General features: G+C 33.4%; 1 protein-coding gene and 1 long non-coding RNA gene across 2 annotated transcripts; one reads left to right on the forward strand and one right to left on the reverse strand.

Moving 5' to 3' along the window:
- Positions 1 to 2,629: 2,629 nt before the first annotated feature.
- On the forward strand, positions 2,630 to 4,291 carry LOC148190895 (uncharacterized). Its single transcript, XR_015783052.1, has 2 exons — positions 2,630 to 3,866; positions 3,997 to 4,291. It is a non-coding gene; the product is annotated as an uncharacterized LOC148190895 (long non-coding RNA).
- A 13,546-nt stretch (positions 4,292 to 17,837) lies between these two features.
- LOC148190896 (uncharacterized) lies at positions 17,838 to 18,822 on the reverse strand. Its single transcript, XM_088101205.1, has 6 exons — positions 18,716 to 18,822; positions 18,475 to 18,642; positions 18,289 to 18,393; positions 18,147 to 18,216; positions 17,972 to 18,067; positions 17,838 to 17,897 (listed from the first exon to the last, which is right to left on the reverse strand). Exons 2-6 carry the CDS (start codon positions 18,531 to 18,533, stop codon positions 17,838 to 17,840), a joined length of 390 nt encoding a protein of 129 aa, XP_087957331.1. The 5' UTR covers positions 18,534 to 18,642; positions 18,716 to 18,822.
- Between the last annotated feature and the right edge of the window lie 1,903 nt (positions 18,823 to 20,725).

The following is a 20,725-nucleotide window of genomic DNA, read 5'->3' on the forward strand; positions in this document are numbered from 1 at the left end:
CAAAAATAATGGTTTATTTTTTTATTTCAAATTATAATCTTAGATTAATACTTTACATAATAAAAATTAATGTCAAATATAAGCATAACATTCCATTTTAATAAAATTGTTCACTAAAATAAAATCACATTATCAATAATGAAAAAAAGGTATATCATATCTCTAGAAAGATTATTTAAAACTTTCTTTTTCCTTTTTTTTCTCTAATCTTTTGAGTTTGTTTTCTATTTGAGAGTCAAGTATCACTGTTAGATTTATAAGGATAGGTCAACACTTCTAATTTATCAGAATCTCAAATATGGTAAGTTTATTTTTTTATTTATTTTTTAATTATATTAGTATTTTAAGGAACGCGGGAATTTTAAGATTTATACATGTGACTTAAAATAATTCAAAATGAATATTTATTTAGTTGTGATAGTAATGATATGTTTAGTGTTGTGATACCATGTTTGTGTTTGTATAGATAATTAGAGCATCTTTTGATAAATAAATCTCTAGCGAAGAACTATAAGTTAGATAAAAGAAGCTAATAATATTATGGGTTAAATATGTTTTTAATCTCTCAACTATCAAGCGATTTTGTTTTTCGTCCCTATTTCAAACTTTGTACGATTTGATCCCTCTCTTTAAATAAATCATAATTTTTGGTCCTCCAAAACAAACGGCGTTAAAAATTAGCTGAGGTGGCTAACGGTGTATGCCAAGTATTTTTTTTTTCTGACACTCACTGAATCTTTCTCACCTTTTCTCTCTCTTTCACGGTGTATTGCTCTTTCTGGCACAGGAGCAAAATCTGTTTTTGAGAAGGTAGATCTACCAGGACAGAGGAAAGGTAGAGCCGGGGAAGAAAACCACTTGGAGATCTATCCAATGCAGGGAACCTCATCAACCAATTTGATGGAAAGAAAGCCCTTGATGGTTCATTGAACATTGGCAAACCCTTTGTTAATCAGGCGCCCAAGTTGCAGAAGTCTAACAATCTTGAAACTGAAAAAAGAATCACCAACAAAGCTTATGGAAAATCACTTACTGGTACAAGAAAGTACTTTTTGACATTTCAAACTCCGGGAAATGACTAGCACAGTTGAACAAGGTGGTGTCACTGTTGGGAGTTGGGGAGGAAGTAGTTTCTGGTAGCTTCGAGGCCGTGGCACTAGCGGTGGCGCTAGTTCGGTTTGTTTTCAGTGCGAATCATTTCGGTGTTTTTCTTCTCTGTGATTGATTCGTTCGATCCACACAATCGTGGTGGATTGATTCCATGGCGTATCGACGAAGACAACAACAAGGGTTTTCAAAACCTTCAATTTCGACCTTCGAAGACGAAACCACTCGAAACCCTAACTCCTTTTCGCCTCCAAACGACATTGTTGAAGGTTTAGCTTTGTCGTCGTCGTCTTCCCTTGTTGCGAAAGCTATCAGAGCTTCTTCGGCGTGTCGCGACTCTTTGTTGTCCTAGATCTCTCCTCCACTTCTTCTCCGACAGCTCCTTCTTCGCGTGAAGGAGCCCCTTGCAGCGTTTGAGGTGTCATCCTCGTCGATTGTGGATGAGAGAACGACGGTGGAGACCCAGAAGAAACAGCGGACGACCTCCTGGGAAACAAAAAAATACCAACGTGGCAAACGACACGTGGCTAGACGTTAGCCACGTCACCCGATTTTTAACTCCGTTTTTTTTAGAGGACCAAAAATTATGGTTTCCTTAAGTAGCGGGATTAAATCGTACAAAGTTTGAAATAGGGACGAAAAGCAAAATCGCTTGATAGTTGAGGGACTAAAAATATATTTAACCCTAATATTTTTATACATTCTAATTTATATTGTCTGAATTGATTGTCTGATAATTTGTGATTGAATTGTTGATTTGGTGAATGTGTGTACTATGGTTAAATTGCAATTAATGGCAAATGATGACACCTATTTAAGCTCTATTTCAAATGTGTTAAGTTTAAGAACATGAAAAATTAAAAACAATAATTTAAAAAAATTATTTCATTTAAGAGATTCAATAGATAAACTTGTTTATTAATTATTCAATTTAAAAATATTTCAATTAAAATGTTCTCTAAAAGATAAGTTGATTTATTAATTATTTATTTTATTTAAAAATATTTTTTGAGATAATATTTTGTGAATAATTATTTAGTTAAGATTGTAAAAGTTGGAAGTTCCACCTCGATTAGAGATAAGATCAATTTAAAGTATATAAGTAGTGGGTGCAAACCTCATATTACATGCCAGTTTTTTGGGTTGAGTTAGACTTAAAGTCTACTCCTTAACTTGGTATTAGGGTCAAGTTAGAGCTATCCTAACAATATTTATTATTTGTTGGACATATTGTTCCACCCACTATCAATCCGTTATTGGACCACCCATTCCCTAAAGGATATAGTAGTCATAAGGGATATATAAACTAAATTAGATCCAATTAATACAAAAATTTATCTCCAAGTTATTTTCTTTGTTTTTTCCTTGAATTTCGTCAGAGATAAAACTGAACTTTGGATTGAAGGTTTCCCTATATATAGGTGTGTTGAGATAACGGTGAGGCATTCAAATCAGAACCATGGTTGATTTTTGAAGATAAACAAGGACGAATGTGAGAGTGAAGATTAAAGAAGTTTTTATTATGAAAGGTAAGTTAGATTGTTGGTGTGATGAATGCATGATTGAGTAGGGTATGTTAAAAAGGAGAAGTTTTTATGATTGGTATGACTATATGAATGATGTGTTGTGTGTCTTAGGAAAAGGTAGACTTTGTGGACCAGTCCTGCCAATGGCTCTATAAGTCTTTGTGTGAGCATGAATGAACTTTGTATGTCTATATGTGAACATAAATTTTAGTTTTGTGAGTGAATGATTGGTAAACTTTGTGTGAATGATACAACTAGTAACCCAGTATGGTTTAAGATATCTCTTAAGCTTTATGAGAATGGATGTTTGGAAGCTCTATGTAAGTAAGATAGTGGATAGACTCTGTGTGAGTGAAAGGTTGGAAACTTTGTGTAAGTGTAACAATCGGTAGCTCACATAGCTCTATGTGAGCTTGTGGTGGTTTTGTGTGAACTTGTGACTTTATGAGTTTGAGACCTTGCTGAGAAAATGTTTGTTAATGTATATGTGTTACTATAGGTGTTGGAAAATGAGTAAATTATGTGGATAAATTGTGATAATAAAGCATATGTTTGGTTTTAAATTTTAGGTTATGTATTTTATGTTAGGTTACCCTTCTATTTGTTTGTGTTTATGTTTGACTACAATGATCGGGAGTTATCACAAGAACATATAATAGTACAGGTGTAGAAAGATGTATAACAGTGAGGAGTGTTATGTGGAAAGTTCTTAGGGGAGCAGTTTTCCTCATTTGTTTTAGTATTTTCAGAAAAAGCAGTTATTTTCATTTGTAAACATTTCATTAAGATGGCAATTTTACAGTTTTGAACAGTGGTACCTGTATTTCTCTTAGTACTTGGTAAATAAATTCATTTTTTTTATTACGTTTAATAAGTAGTATCAGAGTTATAAGATTATGCTTTCAATATAAGCATCAAGCGATGAGTTTTAGTATGATCCTAGTCTATGTGTTACACTAAAAGTTTTGAATGATTGTAGTTATCAAATTAAAAATGGACTAATATTTTGGAAAGGCAGACGGATGATTCCATTTGTTGATTACATTGAAAACAATTTGCTCTAAATTTCGTATCAGGAAGATGTGGAGTCACATAGGAGTTAAAAGGACTTTGGCCAGAATTGCTCAACAATTTTTCTGGTTCATATGTAGGTGGATATGCGTAATTCTGTGAGGCAATGTTAAATTTGTCCACATAGCAAGTGATTTACTTCAATCTCCAATTCCTCAACAGGTTTGGGATGATATCGCTCTAGATTTTATCACTGATGTTTTCCTGTCTCATGGATATTCCAATATTTTGGTAGTGGTTGATAGGCTATCCAAGTATGGTCGTTTTATACCTCTAAAAGTTGGTGTTACAGCTAAAATTGTGGCAGAGGAATTCATCAACGATGTTGGAGAAGATTCATGGTTTTCCTAAAACTGTTGTTTTAGATAGAGACTATGTCTTGAACAGTGCTTTTTGGCAGCAATTGTGGTGATCACAAGGTACCATGAATATGAATTCATCGTATTATTCCCAAGCAGATGGTGAAACAGAGAATTTGAATAAGACTCTCCAAATGTACTTGAAATGTTATTTGTTTGAAAAATAAAAAATGTAGCAGCCGCTGTTACCATGGGCACAATATTAGTATAATACATCTTTTCATCCCAGGATTGGTATGTCATCTTTTCATCATATCATTCTTTATCAACAACATAGCAAAGATCTACTTGCACTACAAGAATTGTTGAAGGATCGTGATACACTGCTACAGTTTTTGAAGTAGAATTTATCTAGAGCATAGGTAAATGTAAATTGGAGATATGATGGTCAAACTACATCCATACAGACAGTACTCTCTAGTGCTAATAAAAAATAAATTGGGATGGATTATAAGTTAAAATTACCAGATACAACAAAAATCCTTATATCTCTTCACAAGAAAATTCATGGTCATTCAAATGAACAATATTTACCTTTTTCTCTAACAAGCTCTGAACTTGGACCACATTTAACTCCTAAGGAGATCTATGCTTTCTTTCTACTCATTACTCATGTACACGAGAACTGAAGAGTTGTATTGAATATGGGTTCTTTCTTTTACATTGTTTTGCCTTTATGAAAATTTACAATGGACTAAGACAATTGACACCTCAAACGGACAATTTTGTTTTGATTATTCAGTTCTTCGAATTCTTCTCTATTTTTTCTTTTTTCTATCTCCTGCTACGCTGCACACAAACATAAGAATTTGAGAAAATCAAAAGTAATTAAATAATGAATTATATTATTAAGTGGAAACGGTAGACGAATTAGGAACGTTACAATGTGTTATAGTCATTAAGTTAATCGTTTAAATAATTAATTACTTCAATTTTATACATTAAAAACTCATGATTATATATAAGTATGTATTCTGAATTGTTTTTATCATTAGCACTTGTTAGAACCTTTCATCTTTTATTTTCCTATGAAACTTCATTGCATATGTGGAAAAAAAGTATTTGACTCTTCAATAAAGATATTATGATCAGCTTTTTCTTACTTCATTTTTTTTTAATGTTTTCTATATCGTGTATGACCAACTAGCAATGCAATGGTCATTATCATGCATGAAATTTATCGTAATTAGTATTCTCTTTGAAGTTGATCATTCAATTATTGAATTAACAAGTGTTATATGTTTTGACGTTCTTGTCTTTATATGATGATGTGGAATCTTCATGGTTGAAATTTCGTGGTGTGCTAAACCAAATTAGCTATGACCAGTTATTATAACTATATATTTAATTGTAAAAACATAAAAGTGGTCTCGTAGGTCTTAGCTATTATTTTGAAAATAAAAATCATCTTCTAGAAGTTTACTTTTCCAATTCAACTATTGAAAGTTTAGTTTAAAAATGGTGAAAAACAATAAAAGTAGGTAATCGTGTTCAGATACTGTGATCATATATTAAATATGAATACTTTTATTAGCATAAATTTGAAATACGGTTCAGTAAAAAAAATTATTTATGGTTCAACACTTTATGGGAAAATAACATGACGTAACTCATATTTATTTAAACATTCTCTTACATATATTATTCTAAACATTATTTTCATTATTAAGTGATTCTCATGTTGCTTAAATCAAAGCAATTTGACCGAGCCAACACAATCTGATAAGAGTGTGGAAAAATTTCTAGTAATAAAACCCTGTCAAACACGTGCGCGCGTATAGACAAATATAATATTTCTCATAATTTAAATCTTTTTTACCCTAAAAAATAATTTATTAATTTATTAACATAATAGTTTTACCAAGCAACATGATAACTTTGCATAACGAAAAAGAAAGACTTGTTATTCGATGTTTTCGTCCTAATGAATAGGGTATAATACTAATATGAATATATAGATAGTTTATAATTAAATATGTCAACCAATTCAAAGTACATCATTCATATAGATTCGATATTTGAATTCACTAAAGCAATGTCACTATAAAATCTATTTACGAGATCCTTAACCAAACACATATATCACCAGAGAATCAATAAACGAGACCTTGAAATTATGCGAAACACATACGTCACCAGAGAATCTACACACAAGACTCCTAGAATTATGCTAAACACATACACCACCAGAGAATCTACACATAAGACTCCTGGAATTAAGCGCAAAATATGATTTCATTCGTAAACATAATTCCACGTCACATGCCAAATACTAATCAATGACTCATTTGTATTTATCCATACTGAATAGCATAATGTTCGTGATCAATTATAATCATCATATATTTCCATACATGCTCATATCCATTAACAAGCTCATCATTATCATCATCATCATCATGGTTTCATACATTATTATACTTATGCATATTCTTCAACGAATCCATCAACGATTCTATAAATAATTATATACCTTCTTCTTTTCTAAGATCAAACCTAAACCACAAATAAGAAATTGTTTTCACAAATGAGAAACTAAAAACAATAGGACAAACATAAGAGACTAACTTTTAAAAATATAGATCTCCAATCAAAGATCCCACCTACGATGCATTAGTACCTAAAACTTCCCTTTTGAGCTTTGAACTATGTAATTTGGCACTTTTGAGTTACTCCCGCTTAATAAACCTCATAATATTTTAAAATTCAAGTTATTAGCTCAAGGGTATCAAATTATTTCATTTCAAAGACCTGATAGAAGAAATTCATAACCATATATAACAACCAAGACTTTTCATGCTTCTTACAATTCACAATTGCACCAAAGCATGTTGAAATCATTTATCTCAGCCAAATCAACAGCCTCATAATTTCAATTCTTATTCCAATCTTAATATCAAATTAGACATACCAAAATAGATTCTACATTCAATATTGCTTATCATATAAAACCCTAAATCCAAGACACAACACAAACATGTAAATCATAATTCAATCTCGTTTTTAGCATCCACAACCATCAAAGATTTCAATTTGGTCATCCAATCATAGTTTTAAGTTAGAGAATCAACAATTAAAACAACTACTAAGATAATAACTAAAGTTAGTTTCCCTCACATTAGCCAAAGACGTTTTCCTCAAACAAGGATTTCCTATAACACTCAAAACGCATGTGATCCCCAAGACAAACAATGAAAATTATGATTACAGTTCTAAGCCTACCATTAAGATCAGAGAGCAATAGAGAGTCACAAGAGAAACCTTGAGTCACATGCATAACTCTAGAGCCACATGCAACTATAGGGCTCAAAACCTAAATAGAGGACAAAAATGTGACTTACTCTACTTGACTCTTTGATTGAGTGGTTGCATAGAACTCTTCACAAGGATCACAACTATAGTTCTTGACTGTAAAAAAGATGAAGAACGAAGAGAGATAATCTAGAGAGAATTCAAAGAGAGTTTAAAGAGTTTGGTTGTAGAGAGATGGTGGTTTTATAAAAAAGAACTTTAGTTATTAAAACTTTTATACAACTTAACCCTTTAATATTAAAATATTATAATGTTCTATTTTTAATAAAACCACCAATACTCTTATATTGTTTTATAAGGTATCACATTCACCACCAAGAAAAAAAATTTAACCTAAAAAATTCACTTAATAGGGAAAAGATGAGCATAAGACTCTCTCATTCCTTCTTCTAATTTCCCATGTGGCATCGCCTAACCTACTGTTCCACCACACTGGTACCAACTCAAAAACTTTACCTCACTACTATTTTTTCTAGTGTTCAACGGTCTAAAGTGGTTACCTTTTGTTGGCTAAAACAACCGGTATCGTCGAGTCGTGCAACGCAATAAAATAGCGTAAAGCATGTTCGGTCAATTTAAAAAATGATTCCTTTAATTTTCTTATAAACGTTTTATCAAACAGATGTGCAGAAAATGTAAAGAGTATAGGGAGTAGAAAAATCACACAAATGATTTTTAACCTGGTTTGAATCAAAAGATTCTACGTCCAGTCGTTAATCACTATGAATAGTGATTAACGTTTTTCACTAAAAATAGTTTCACAGTTTGTACAGTTTACAAGATAGTGAATGGATATTAAGAAACAAGAACACCTTTCGTTCAACAGACGAACTGAACAATCTTCCTTCGAAAAATGAACCAGAAGCAGCTTCCTTCGACAAACGAACTGGAAGCCAGAACACTCAGCCAACTTGAAGAGAACAACTTCGATCTTTGACACACAAAGCGCGAGCTTCTCCTTTTCACAAGACTTAACAAGAGCAAGAACTAAGACTTGAGAACTTCCTCAGATTGCATTGTATTCTCAAAATCGCAAAGTTTCCTTTTCACTCACAGAGAGCTTCCCTTAGTCACACAACTATAATACTCTCAAATGAAAAGTTACATTCTAAGAGCTGTGAAGACCTCTATTTATAAGCCCAGGTTCATGCAGTGTTAGAAATTGAAAAGACATATTACAACTGCTTGTGATAATTGATTATCTGCAAGACTTGTAACTGTTAGGGAATTAACTCTTCAAATGGTCAGTCCCAGTTCTTCACCTCCTTCCATCATTCGGTTTGAGCCCTCACCGCCTTCTACCGTTCAGCTTGATTCCTTAACGTTTTTCGCTGTTCAGCTTTAGCCCTTACAACTTTCACTGTTTGACCTTGATCATGCCTCTGCTTAGTTGCCAGGACTCAATCCTTCCTACTACTGCTTCACCGTCCAACCGCTCAGTCATATTTATGTCTCGCTTGGTCTCGGTCATGCCTTCCACTGCTTGGTCCAAATTGCTCAGTCTTGGTCATACGTCCCTTGGTCTTGGTCATGCCTTCCACCACTCAGTCCTAACCTCTTTTTCTCTCTCTCCTTCCAACTCTTAATTTTATTCTATAGGAATGGTTTGACTCAATATTGTTCGGCTTGTGTTCAATGTCGTTCGGTCTTTAACTTCGTTCGACCTTCATCTGTTAGTGACCATTCGGTCTTGTACATGTGTTGTGTTTATCTATTGTGTTTAGCTTTGAACTATTATACGTCGTTTTGTTCGTTTTCTTTTCTCTACTTTGCATCTGGGCTCTTGTTCCCTTTCCTCGCAGACCAACATACATGAATGTTTTTAAACTTAATACAACAAGGGTCTTCATATTCTTCACTTTGTAACATCATCAAAATCATTATCTTCAAGACAACAATGCTCCTCATTGGTAACACCTTTCCCATGGACTGCCTCGTATGATATTCCTTTATCTTTACTTATAGCCTTTCCTTTGAGCAACTTGACCTGACGCTCCTTAATTCCTATTGATTCCATCTTCACAAACAAATCTTCCTTTACCTATACCTCACCCACTTCCAAAATACACGTCCTCAGCAAATCCTCAAGCGACTTAATCTTCCTCTCAAATTTCTCATCTGGTTGAGAATGATAGGCAGAATCATTCTTCGACAACTCCACAAAGGACCTTGTAGTGCCTTCCAAAATGGGAAGTGAACCTAGGATTCCTATTCGATATGATACTAGATGATACTCTTTATAACTTTACTATCTCCTTCACATACAACTTAGTTAGCTTAGACATGGGCATCCTAAGATTCATTGGCAAGAAGAAAGCATTATGAATGAATTATTCATCACCACCCAAAAAGCTTTGTGGCCCTACACTATTGTGGAAAATAGGTAACAAAGTCCATAGTAATGTCATCTCATTTCTACTCTGACACCTAAAACTATTGCAACATACCACCTAACCGCAAATGTTCCACCTTTTCTTTCTAACCCACTAATATGTAATCATCTCTCAACAACATCCTTGTTTAACTTATCATTTGCAGAAACACAAAGTCTTCTAAACCTAAGAACTTCATCTTCTCTCATCTTCAAATCTCTAGCTTGATCAATGCCTAACAGCCTTATGATACTTCTCAAACCAAGATCACATGATGGCCTTTCCTTAACCATTTTAAAGAGTTCATTAGTTATAGAAAAATGCCTACACTAGTGAAATCTCTTCACGACTTTGTTAAGCTTAGATCCTTAACTTTTATACTAATTCCACTCCTTTTACCATCAAACCAACAACTTGAATTCTTTTTTTGCTTAAAGCATCTACTTTCACATCATTTCTAAGATGACACCACTCTGAAGAACATAGCCTTTAAGAACTTGATTAACTTCCTTCGTCTCCTTTCCACGTTCCTCTAATCAACCCAACACTTCTAGCTCTTGGTGATCACAAAACACCTTTTTACTAACCACATAAGGATGATTGCTTTAAAGAATTCCTTATTTCTTCTCATGCACCTCCCACTATTGAGAAACGTAAGCTACCATCCTTCCATTGTGCCACTTCGTATCAACACTAATTCCTACAAACTTATAAAATTGACAAGACACTTGAGGGTTCTTCTTTCAATGACACCCTTAGAATTTCCCTTCCTCTTTTCATTGTGTCCATCTTCAAATCCATTGGCCCTAAGAAATACCATTTCCTTAGTCTAAACTTCCAGTTGGATAACTTGACAAACAACCATTTCTTCAACCTCACCAACCCGGCATGAGCCATCTTATAAGGAGATAGTAACAACGATCTTGTTCCAAGCACTAAGTCAATAGTGTCCTAGCACTTGCTTTAGAAAATGTCTATAAACTCTTCCATAATTGAGATCCCTTGCCTTTACTTTTTACTAGCCACTTTAACAATAATTATCGGGAACACCTTGAGACCTTCCATCTCCTTCCTAACTTGGATGTGCTTTGATAGCATTATCCTATCCTTCTCTTTGAGGACAAAACTTAGCGATGTGCCTTTCCTTTTGGCACCTTATACATTGCATCTCCGCTGATGGAATCCTCCTTGACGTAGTCCTTCTTTTGTATTTTTTACTTTTCCTAGCTTAGCTCTTAAGGAGCATGGGTTACTATAAATACCCAACTCCTCTCTTGTATTAGGACTTTTGAGATTAATGAGAATTGAGTTTTCTGAATTAGAAACTTTTCTCTCTTGAAAGTCATAGGCTAGAGAGTCCAAAGACTCCCTCTAGCCACCTTCCAAGCACCATTCCCATTTCCATTTTTCAATTACCACCGTACTTCTCTCTCACGTCACCTTTCCTCCACTCTAAACCATTAATTCACTGCCACATCTGCAGCGCTTCAACGACACCTCACTACACCTTGCGCGTCTTCGTTTCAAGAGAGCATTTCTCTCTCGGGTCCCTCGTCTCCCTCGTCTCCAGCCATGGGTCTTCACGGTGAGTCTTCTATCCTTGCAGATTCACTTTGTCATTCTCGTTTCTCTCTCGTCACAGCCTCTTCCACCATTTTGTTCATATTTTGACCGTTTAAACACCTCTCTTCACATCTTTTTCCATTTTCCACCGATTGAACCCTCCTTTATTTCGATCTAAACCTTTTCCACCATTCAATCTCCATTTATCACCGTTTAATCGGTCCAAATCGAGTCTATTCCCACTTCTAGGGTTTCATTCGAGTCTCTCAGGTTTCCACAGATTAAATCCTAAATTCTAGGGTTCCATATGTTCAACCTCAGTTTTCCCTTCGCTCTCTAACTTCTATTCTTTTCCGCTGCGTCTTCATCTCTCTGGAGGAAGCTTCGAGGAGTCCGCGTCGCATCTTCGATCTTTCCTCGGGCGTTCGTCCATCAAGTGGTATTCAGAGCAAGGTCGAACACGCTTCGAAGATAAGTATCACTTTCCTTGCGTCTTTTCGCTTTGTCTTGATTCTGAGTATTTTGTGTTGATTTGTTGTAATCTGTGTTTGTCTTTGTGTTCTGGTTTAACGCTGTGCGTTTAACTTCTTTCATTTTAGCGTTTATGTTTCGTTCATTGTTTCTGTTCTGAGTTTCCTTCAATTTCTGAGTTAAGTTTGTTTCGCCTCCCTATTTTATTCATTGTTTGTGTTGTTTCAATTTTGTTCTCACTGTTTCGCGTCTATGTTGAATTTTCTTCTCCTTCCGCGTTGTTCAACACATGCGTTTAACTGTATTGCGTTGTTTCGGTATGTCTTATGTTGATTCATCTTGTTTTTGTCTTGTTTTGAGTTCTATTTTGTGATTCTGTACATCTGTTTGTGTCGTTCTGTGTTTGAGTCTTTAACTGGAGTCAGTGTTTTTATCATTTTATTCGGTGAATCCAATTTGTTTGAGTCTTTTAATTTCTAAATCCATTTCTGTCATGTTTTAGTCTTGTGCTTTGTTTTATTTTGTTATTCTTAATCTGAGTTTAACCTTTCAAATTTCCAATGCATGATTTGATTTGATATCTGCCTTGTTTGAATCTTGTCAATCATCAAGAGCCGTGACATTCAATTGAATGAGTTCGATGACAGATTTCAGTGGCAGAATTGGTTGATGTATCATGTGCTAATTGTGCGATTCATGATCTGAAATGTGTTTTGAATGTGAATGTCATTGCACACCAAATGAGTGATGAATTTCAATTGTGAGCTCGGGTGCAATTGACTAACATCAACACTGTTTTTCACCAATTACACCGAAATTGGAATTTGCTTTGAAGAGTCTGTGAGTCTTTCATACTTGGTTTTAAATTCTTTGCGAAGTACTGATTCAAAATTTTCCAGTATTGTCTTTGTTTCATTGGCATCTATTGAGGTATATGAATCTGCAGAATTGCATTAACACTGTTTACAACAGTGATTGAACTTAGTTTGAACTTCTGAGTTTGTGATCCATAATGTGCATTCACTGTTTTCACTTTGTTATCAATTCTGCAATTGAGAATAAATTTTTGGTCACTCAAGGAAGCCTAAACCAGTGATATTGAAACTATAATTGTGGCTGAGAGTGATTAACCTCTTGTTTTTCCTTTAGATTTTTTTTTTTTTGAGTTGAACCATGTTCACTTTCCTTTGGCAAAAGTCTGATTAAGTTGCAAAACTGATTAGGTGATCTGTTGTGAATTGTGACTAAAAATAGCAAGTGCTAAAGTGTTATCCAACTCAGATTTGGCTATCAAATTGAAAAAAAAAAAAAAAGAGCAAAGAGAATTGGTGCAATTCACATTATTGTTCACTGTTTCAGTAAACTATTTCTGCCAAAATCAAATCAGATATAACTTTCTTTAGTCATAACTGGTTCAACTTAAGTCCCTTTTCTTGCTTTACTAATCTGTTCTAGTTCTATTCCTTAGGTTCTATTTGAGTGCTCACATTATTCAAAGCTTTGTTTCTTGCTTGTCTTGGTTGATAACTCTGGTTTTGTCTATCACATGTGCAATCTATTTTGCTGATCTTAATTTGAAGCTTTTACTTGCTTTATTCATCTGATCTAGAGTTGTCTTAAGCAATAGATCTGCTGTGCTGTCATTGTTTTGTGGCTGTCTTACTATGTTCTGCATATCACTTTGCATTGTCTAGCCTCTGCCTGTTTGAGAAGTTGTTACACTCTGGTTTCTGGAAATTGAAAGAAGGTTTGTGTGCTTGGTAGCATCTTAGGTGGTGGTAGTCTAAAAGACTTTCCAGCTTGTACTGCCAAGGGAGAATCTCCCTTCCAAACCTTTCCATTTTGAGTGCTTTAAGTTTTCAAAGTGAAACCTGAGTGTAGAAAAGAAATTGGATCAATTAGATTGGAGCAGTTGTGATTTGCTTAAACTGACATTGCATTCATTTTGGCTTATAAACTGTTTGCTGAAATCATTGAGATATTATATGCCTGAATGTGATTACTGATTTCATGGTTTGCTTACAATTGTTGAAATCTGTTGAGTTCTTATTAGCACCATCATTCTTTCTTTGTTGAGATCATTTTTCCAAATGCATATAGAAAATATTTTTCTGGTATTAATCACATGCAGATTTCAGTTTTGTTCAGATTGATTGAATTACATCCATTGCATCTGGTTAATGTCCATTCCTATTTGTATTTGCTGGATTGGGGTTTGATTTTGTATGCAGAAATGAACCAGTGCAGGGTGTCCAATAGGAGTTGATATTAGTTTAGAATGAGCAACCAGAAGCAGAAGCAATTCACGTGGGAGTGTTGAACTGAAGGGAGTTTCTTTCACCTTAAATTGCTTTTGTTTTGGTTGAAATATTCTTGCTATAATGTTGAATCTGGTATGACAGTTTTTGTACACTAGGATTAGCCCATCTGAATTCTGAATTGGAATTGTTCTGCATTGCATTGGATTAATCTGATTTTGATTAGACTGGAACTGATTTGTTGATAGTTTAGCTTGAGCAGGAAATTACTGAGAAAACAGCAACCTAAGCACTTCATGTGAAAGCTATCTGAACTAAAGGGAGTTATCTAGTTTAATTGCTTCTGAATGTTTAAACTGTTTTGGATTTAAATTGCTCATTGTGAATTACATCATCTTGCTGAATTGGGTGTGATTTTCTTGCAGTTTATTCCTAGAGAGCAAAAGACAATTTCTTTGTAACTGCATCAAGGGCACAAGACCGAGAAAAGGGAAGTGCTTACTGCCATACACATCACCTTGTGTAATCTGTTTTGGATAAGCAAATTTTGATCGAAGATCCGTGCATTTACTTTGTAGGAAACTGATCAGGAAAGACCAAGAGAATTGATAGCCGAAGCACAAAGTGGAACAACAAAGTTGAGCATGAAGTGGACCAGTACCAAGACCGTAGCAGCCTAGTATAGTTATTTTCTTTTGTAATTGTTTTCCTTTAATTTGTTTGTAATAGGCTTGTGTTAGCCTACTGTTAGTTTCATTTTTGTTGTGTAAAAGGGCCTTTTATAAAGTCCAAGTTTTTTGGAAGAGTCCTTGGTGCTCTTTCAAACTCTTGGCAACTTTATTTGCTTTTAATTTTAGCATAGCTAGACAGGTGAATGTGTCTTGTTAGCCAAAGCTACAAGCTTCACCATAGGGGTAGACTTTAATATTGATTTGAATTGTGTTTCTCGTAGGGGTCATTAGAGTCCGCTGGATTCTTAGTGTTTTGTTTATATTGATTTGTTTTGAGTTTTACGTTTAGGGTTGATTTAGGCTAAAAGGGATTAAACTCTAAGCCTTATCACATTAGAGTCCGAGTGTCTAGTCTTTTGATTGTGCTTAATTGTTTGTGATTGTTTGAGTTGTGTACTTTGTTTCTAAAGGTGATTTTAGTTTAAGGGGTAATTAGTTAGTAGCCTAAGACATTTCTGGCAAGGCAAGACTTGGTACTTAAGCAGCTCTTTAGCTCACCTCTCTTACCTGGGACTTGTCTAAGTGAAAGTTTTGAACCCTTTAGATTAAGAAAACTTTTAAAAACAAAGATGTCTTCTTATGATTCATATAGGTCTTCTAGGTTAGATAAAGTTGATGAAATGTTTAAACAAGCTAGGAATCTTCCATCATTTGGTAAAGACATAGGTGCATTAACATACCTAGCTTGGGAGAAAAAAATTGATAAAATAAATCCTTGGTTTTATGAAGAGAGTGAATCTTATGTCCTTAGCATATATCTCTCTAAGTTAGAAGAAAATGCAAGTGAGTGGTGGGATGAAAGACAATATCATGTTAGGAAAGGTAGGAAGTCTTCCATACGTGATTGGCATGATTTAAAAGCTTGCATGAGAAGAAAGTTTGTGCCTTCAAGCATTAAAAGAAACCTAGAATTAATTAAGGATTGCATTGATGATGGAAAACTTTTTCTTGAGAGTTTAAAGGATCATGGGTTTTTTCGTAGAGAATTAGAATTTGGGGCAAGACTTAAGGAGATCAAGGATAAGAAAAGAGAAAGAGAGATTGAGAGAAAAGAAAAGGAAGAAACGAAAGAAGAAGAGAAGAGAGAGAGAGAACAAATAGAGAAAATAGAAGAGAGAAGAAGAGAGGAATTAAGAAGAGAAGAAGAAAAAAAAAAAAGAAAAGAGAGAAAGGCAAGAAAGAGAGAAGAAAGAAAAGGAGAAATTGTTACTGATGACAAATTCTATTCTTTCAAAGACTATGGAACATAAAAGGGAAGGTTTCCAAATCTTAACTTCTTTTCCAATAATTGATTACTTTTCAATTTTTGACTTCTCTTTCAAACCAACTGTCATGAAAGCCAAACCAATTGTCATGAAAACATTTTCAAAATATGACAATTCAAATCTTGAGTTATTGTTATCTTTAAGAAAACAATTAACTCAAGATAAAATTGAATTTGGACTTCTAAAATTTTTAAAAATTACTAATCAAATTATTAGAAGTTCTTATTCTCTTGTTTTTAAAGAAAAATTCTTTCTTGGATTGATATTAACCGAAGATATATTTGATGTGTATTGCAGATTCGTGTTTGATCCAGGAGGAAGAAAACTAGATCTAAAAGAATAAGGCCACTCCAAGATGGCCATGCTCCCAAAGATTGTGTGGAGCTTCTTCATAAGGCGATTGCCAGATTTGAGGACAAATCTTTTCTTAAGAGGGAGGGCATGATGGAATCCTCCTTGACGTAGTCCTTCTTTTGTATTTTTTACTTTTCCTAGCTTAGCTCTTAAGGAGCATGGGTTACTATAAATACCCAACTCCTCTCTTGTATTAGGACTTTTGAGATTAATGAGAATTGAGTTTTCTGAATTAGAAACTTTTCTCTCTTGAAAGTCATAGGCTAGAGAGTCCAAAGACTCCCTCTAACCACCTTCCAAGCACCATTCCCATTTCCATTTTTCAATTACCACCGTACTTCTCTCTCACGTCACCTTTCCTCCACTCTAAACCATTAATTCACTGCCACATCTGCAGCGCTTCAACGACACCTCACTACACCTTGCGCGTCTTCGTTTCAAGAGAGCATTTCTCTCTCGGGTCCCTCGTCTCCCTCGTCTCCAGCCATGGGTCTTCACGGTGAGTCTTCTATCCTTGCAGATTCACTTTGTCATTCTCGTTTCTCTCTCGTCACAGCCTCTTCCACCATTTTGTTCATATTTTGACCGTTTAAACACCTCTCTTCACATCGTTTTCCATTTTCCACCGATTGAACCCTCCTTTATTTCGATCTAAACCTTTTCCACCATTCAATCTCCATTTATCACCGTTTAATCGGTCCAAATCGAGTCTATTCCCACTTCTAGGGTTTCATTCGAGTCTCTCAGGTTTCCACATATTAAATCCTAAATTCTAGGGTTCCATATGTTCAACCTCAGTTTTCCCTTCGCTCTCTAACTTCTATTCTTTTCCGCTGCGTCTTCATCTCTCTGGAGGAAGCTTCGAGGAGTCCGCGTCGCGTCTTCGATCTTTCCTCGGGCGTTCGTCCATCATCCGCCCAAGAATGAACCTTCACTAGTGTAAAATAGGCTTTTTAAGTCTGTTATTTCGGGCTTTTTAAGTCTGTTTTATGACAAACTTAGATTCGGAAAACTTAAATTTTAAGTTTGTTGTTGACTAACAGACTTAAATTTTAAGTCTGTTGTTGACATACAAACTTAAATTCTAAGTTAGTTGTTGACCAACATACTTAAATTTTAAGTCTGTTGTTGACCAACAGACTTAAACTTTAAGTCTGTTATTGTCCAACAGACTTAGTTCTTTGTAAATAAATATGGTAACATAACAGACTTAAATTTAATTTTTTTTAATTATATTTGTTCAATCACGAAACCAAAACATAAAATACAGAAAATTTTCTAGAACAAAATATATATTTTCAATTGTTCAATTCAAGTACATAATAAAAAGTTCCAAAATCAAAATAAATAAGATGTCTAACTTAAACTTTTAAGTTTAGACATAAGCTAAACATAACTTAGCAACACCTAATGAAAACTTAATCTTCACGTTGGAGGAGATAACTTGCTCATTGATGTGTTATTTCGGCCATGGCCTCCTTTAATATTGGTGATGGATCATCGAACACCTAAAACAAACAATGTTATTATGTAGTGGCGTATCTAAAATCGTAGAATTCATGCATTAGTTATAAGTGGTTACCGTTGTCCAGTTATCATAAATTCCTGCCTGAATGATAACTTTGATCCAATACATCACGTAGCACCCACATTCCCATGAGCTAATCTGCTTATTGCACTGTAATAAAATAAAGGAATATTCATATCATCTAACTTGTAGACAAAATAATTAATTTAAGAATTCAATGATATCTCACCTTAGGATATATAATTTGAACTTGCTTTTGTTTGTTCCTTTGACATAAAATGTTTGTGTCACCCACAACTCTGGTTAAATTGATGACACATAAGTCATAATTGCTATGTACTTATTAGATGAACTAAAAGTTGTATCATTACCCTTGTAGTAAGTTCTTCAATTCGTTGTTGGGCTTCTTGTGAAGAGAACAAAACCAGGCAACTACGCAATCTTCAGGAATGATCACTATTAACTGCCAATGAGACCTACAATGAAGGACAAATAATTATTTCAATAATTACCATAACTTTGAAAAAAAAAAAGAAGCTACGTTTGGTAAGACTAACCCTTCAATGTATGGAGCCAAGTAAACACGTCTTTGGGAGGTAGACATCCATGTTTGCATGTATTGTTGTATGTTAACCTTTGTGTTCCCATATTTTTGAATGCCTTGGGGCTCAAGAAATTCATATACATGTGATCAACTTTGCTCCACACTCATTATATCCATATACCTAGTACAAATAATTATAAGTTAAATGTTGTAGATTTTTATATGATAAATATATAAGAGGCATTACTACTTACATGCACCATAGTTGGATGATAGAAATGTTTAACATTCGTTCTCCACCAATTAACTCAAATACATCATTGAAGTTAATGTAAATCGGTACCATATTTTCAAATCCAAATACTCTGAAGCTGGTTGTATACTACTTTTGGTTTTCTCTTCAACCTAAGCAACATGGCAATAAGCTTTGACATAGGATCATAGGTCTCGCGTGTTCTTGAGCATATTGCAAGAAATAAACAACCCCCTTTCATAGTCTCTGCTTCGATCCATAATTATATTGGTAACAAACTCCATTGTTCTCACATTTTGAGTTCTCACAATGTGAGCTACCCATTTCTAAAATTATTTGCACTAAATCTCAAATGGGAACTAAGATTCACTAAATAATAACATCTAAATATAATTTAAAGTATAATATAAATTACCAAAACATTCTACATCCAAAAATAATTTAAATAACTAACAAAACATATGATAAACAAATAAATTATAAACTAACCATTACAGATAATTTAACCCTCACTTTTGGCCCAATATATTTTTCTCTTGTTTATCTTAATTTATGACATAGGTCACTATTCTTTGTTCTTTTTTCTTTCTTCCTATCTCTCGTATCTCCACTCCAATAGTGGATGTTTATCATCACTCCATTTAGTTTGTGGGTGCTAATTCAAAAGAAATATTTTTAATTAAAAAGCAAATTCCTAGCATACACCATATCAAAAGTGTGAGAAATGTATATTCTTATAGTAAATATACATTTAATAATAAATTTCAATTATTAATAAGAATTTATCTGAATAAATTCTTTTAAAAACACTCAAATTTACATAATAAAAAAAAGCAATAATACGTAATAATAAAAAAATTCAAGTGATAAAAAAAGTGATTATATATATATATATATATATATATATATATATATATATATTCTAATATTGAAACTAATTATAATCTTAAAATGATTAAATAATTATAAATTGAGCTTTGAAATTAAAAAAAAAAAAAGACGAACCATAACAAATATATATTTTAACAATAAAACAGTCCGTCAATCATTTAACAGAATTTTATCCAAATATTTAATGGTGGAATATATCAAATTAATTATTATGCAGGTTTTGATTTGCTTATATAGTGGATGGCGTGGACAAGTCAGTATTATCTTTCCCATGTATGTACACATTTCATCTAATTCTATTTAATATTCAAAAATCCATCTAACATTAATTCACTTTAACCTATATATAGATAATTCCAACACAGATAGCTATAAAATAATTTATTTTAACATTAATTTAAAGCTTTAATTTACATTGGTAAAATAACAGAATAAATGAATCTTAACTGACATAGATAAAAAATATTTTTATAAAAATTATAATTAATGCTAGTTAAAAAATTATAAGTTCTTATTCTGTATAAGAAAACCTAAATGACATGAACTAAAAGTTATAACAATATATGTGCACGTTGATTGAAAAAATTGTAGTTGACAGATACCATTTAATAAATATTGTTAATATTGACCCTAAAGAAAATCTAGATTGATTGATATGATCTTTAAGAAATTATATCCTATGATAATAAAAGAGAGAAAAAAAAATTCACTACCATAAAACTAACAATGTGTAACCAGTCACATATTGATCTTTCTTGTGATTGGTAATATAAAAAAAGTTGAATTTCAGTAAAATATATTTTTTAATTCTTACTAAAAACAAATATGAAATTTCCTGGTTATAAATAATATGCAAGTTGGGTTTTTATAAATATCTTGTCTACAAAGAAATTAATCTAATAAAAATCATATCAAACTAAGTCTAGTTTTGACAAGAGGAAGAGAGAACAATAAAAAGCAAAAAGACTAAAAAATAGGGAACAAGCACATCAACCATATGGGATTGCCCAAATTCATACTAATATTTTTACTACTCGCAACATCATCACCATCAAGTAGCCATTTTCACCCTCTTTCGAGATCTCATTTTCGTTTTTCTTCACTAACAATACTATCATTC

The sequence above is a fragment of the Vigna umbellata genome, chromosome 11 (assembly GCF_029865625.1).
Source record: "Vigna umbellata cultivar VRB3 chromosome 11, Vumbellata_1.0, whole genome shotgun sequence".
Lineage (NCBI taxonomy): Eukaryota > Viridiplantae > Streptophyta > Magnoliopsida > Fabales > Fabaceae > Vigna > Vigna umbellata.

Excerpts from the sequence above, each read along its gene's own strand:
- LOC148190896 (XM_088101205.1), bottom strand. The coding sequence starts at position 18,533 with ATGCAAACATGGATGTCTACCTCCCAAAGACGTGTTTACTTGGCTCCA. Across the intron at positions 18,394-18,474 it reads TTGGCTCCATACATTGAAGG|GTCTCATTGGCAGTTAATAG; the intron begins GTTAGTCTTACC and ends CCTTCATTGTAG. Across the intron at positions 18,217-18,288 it reads TTGAAGAACTTACTACAAGG|AGTTGTGGGTGACACAAACA; the intron begins GTAATGATACAA and ends CAATTTAACCAG.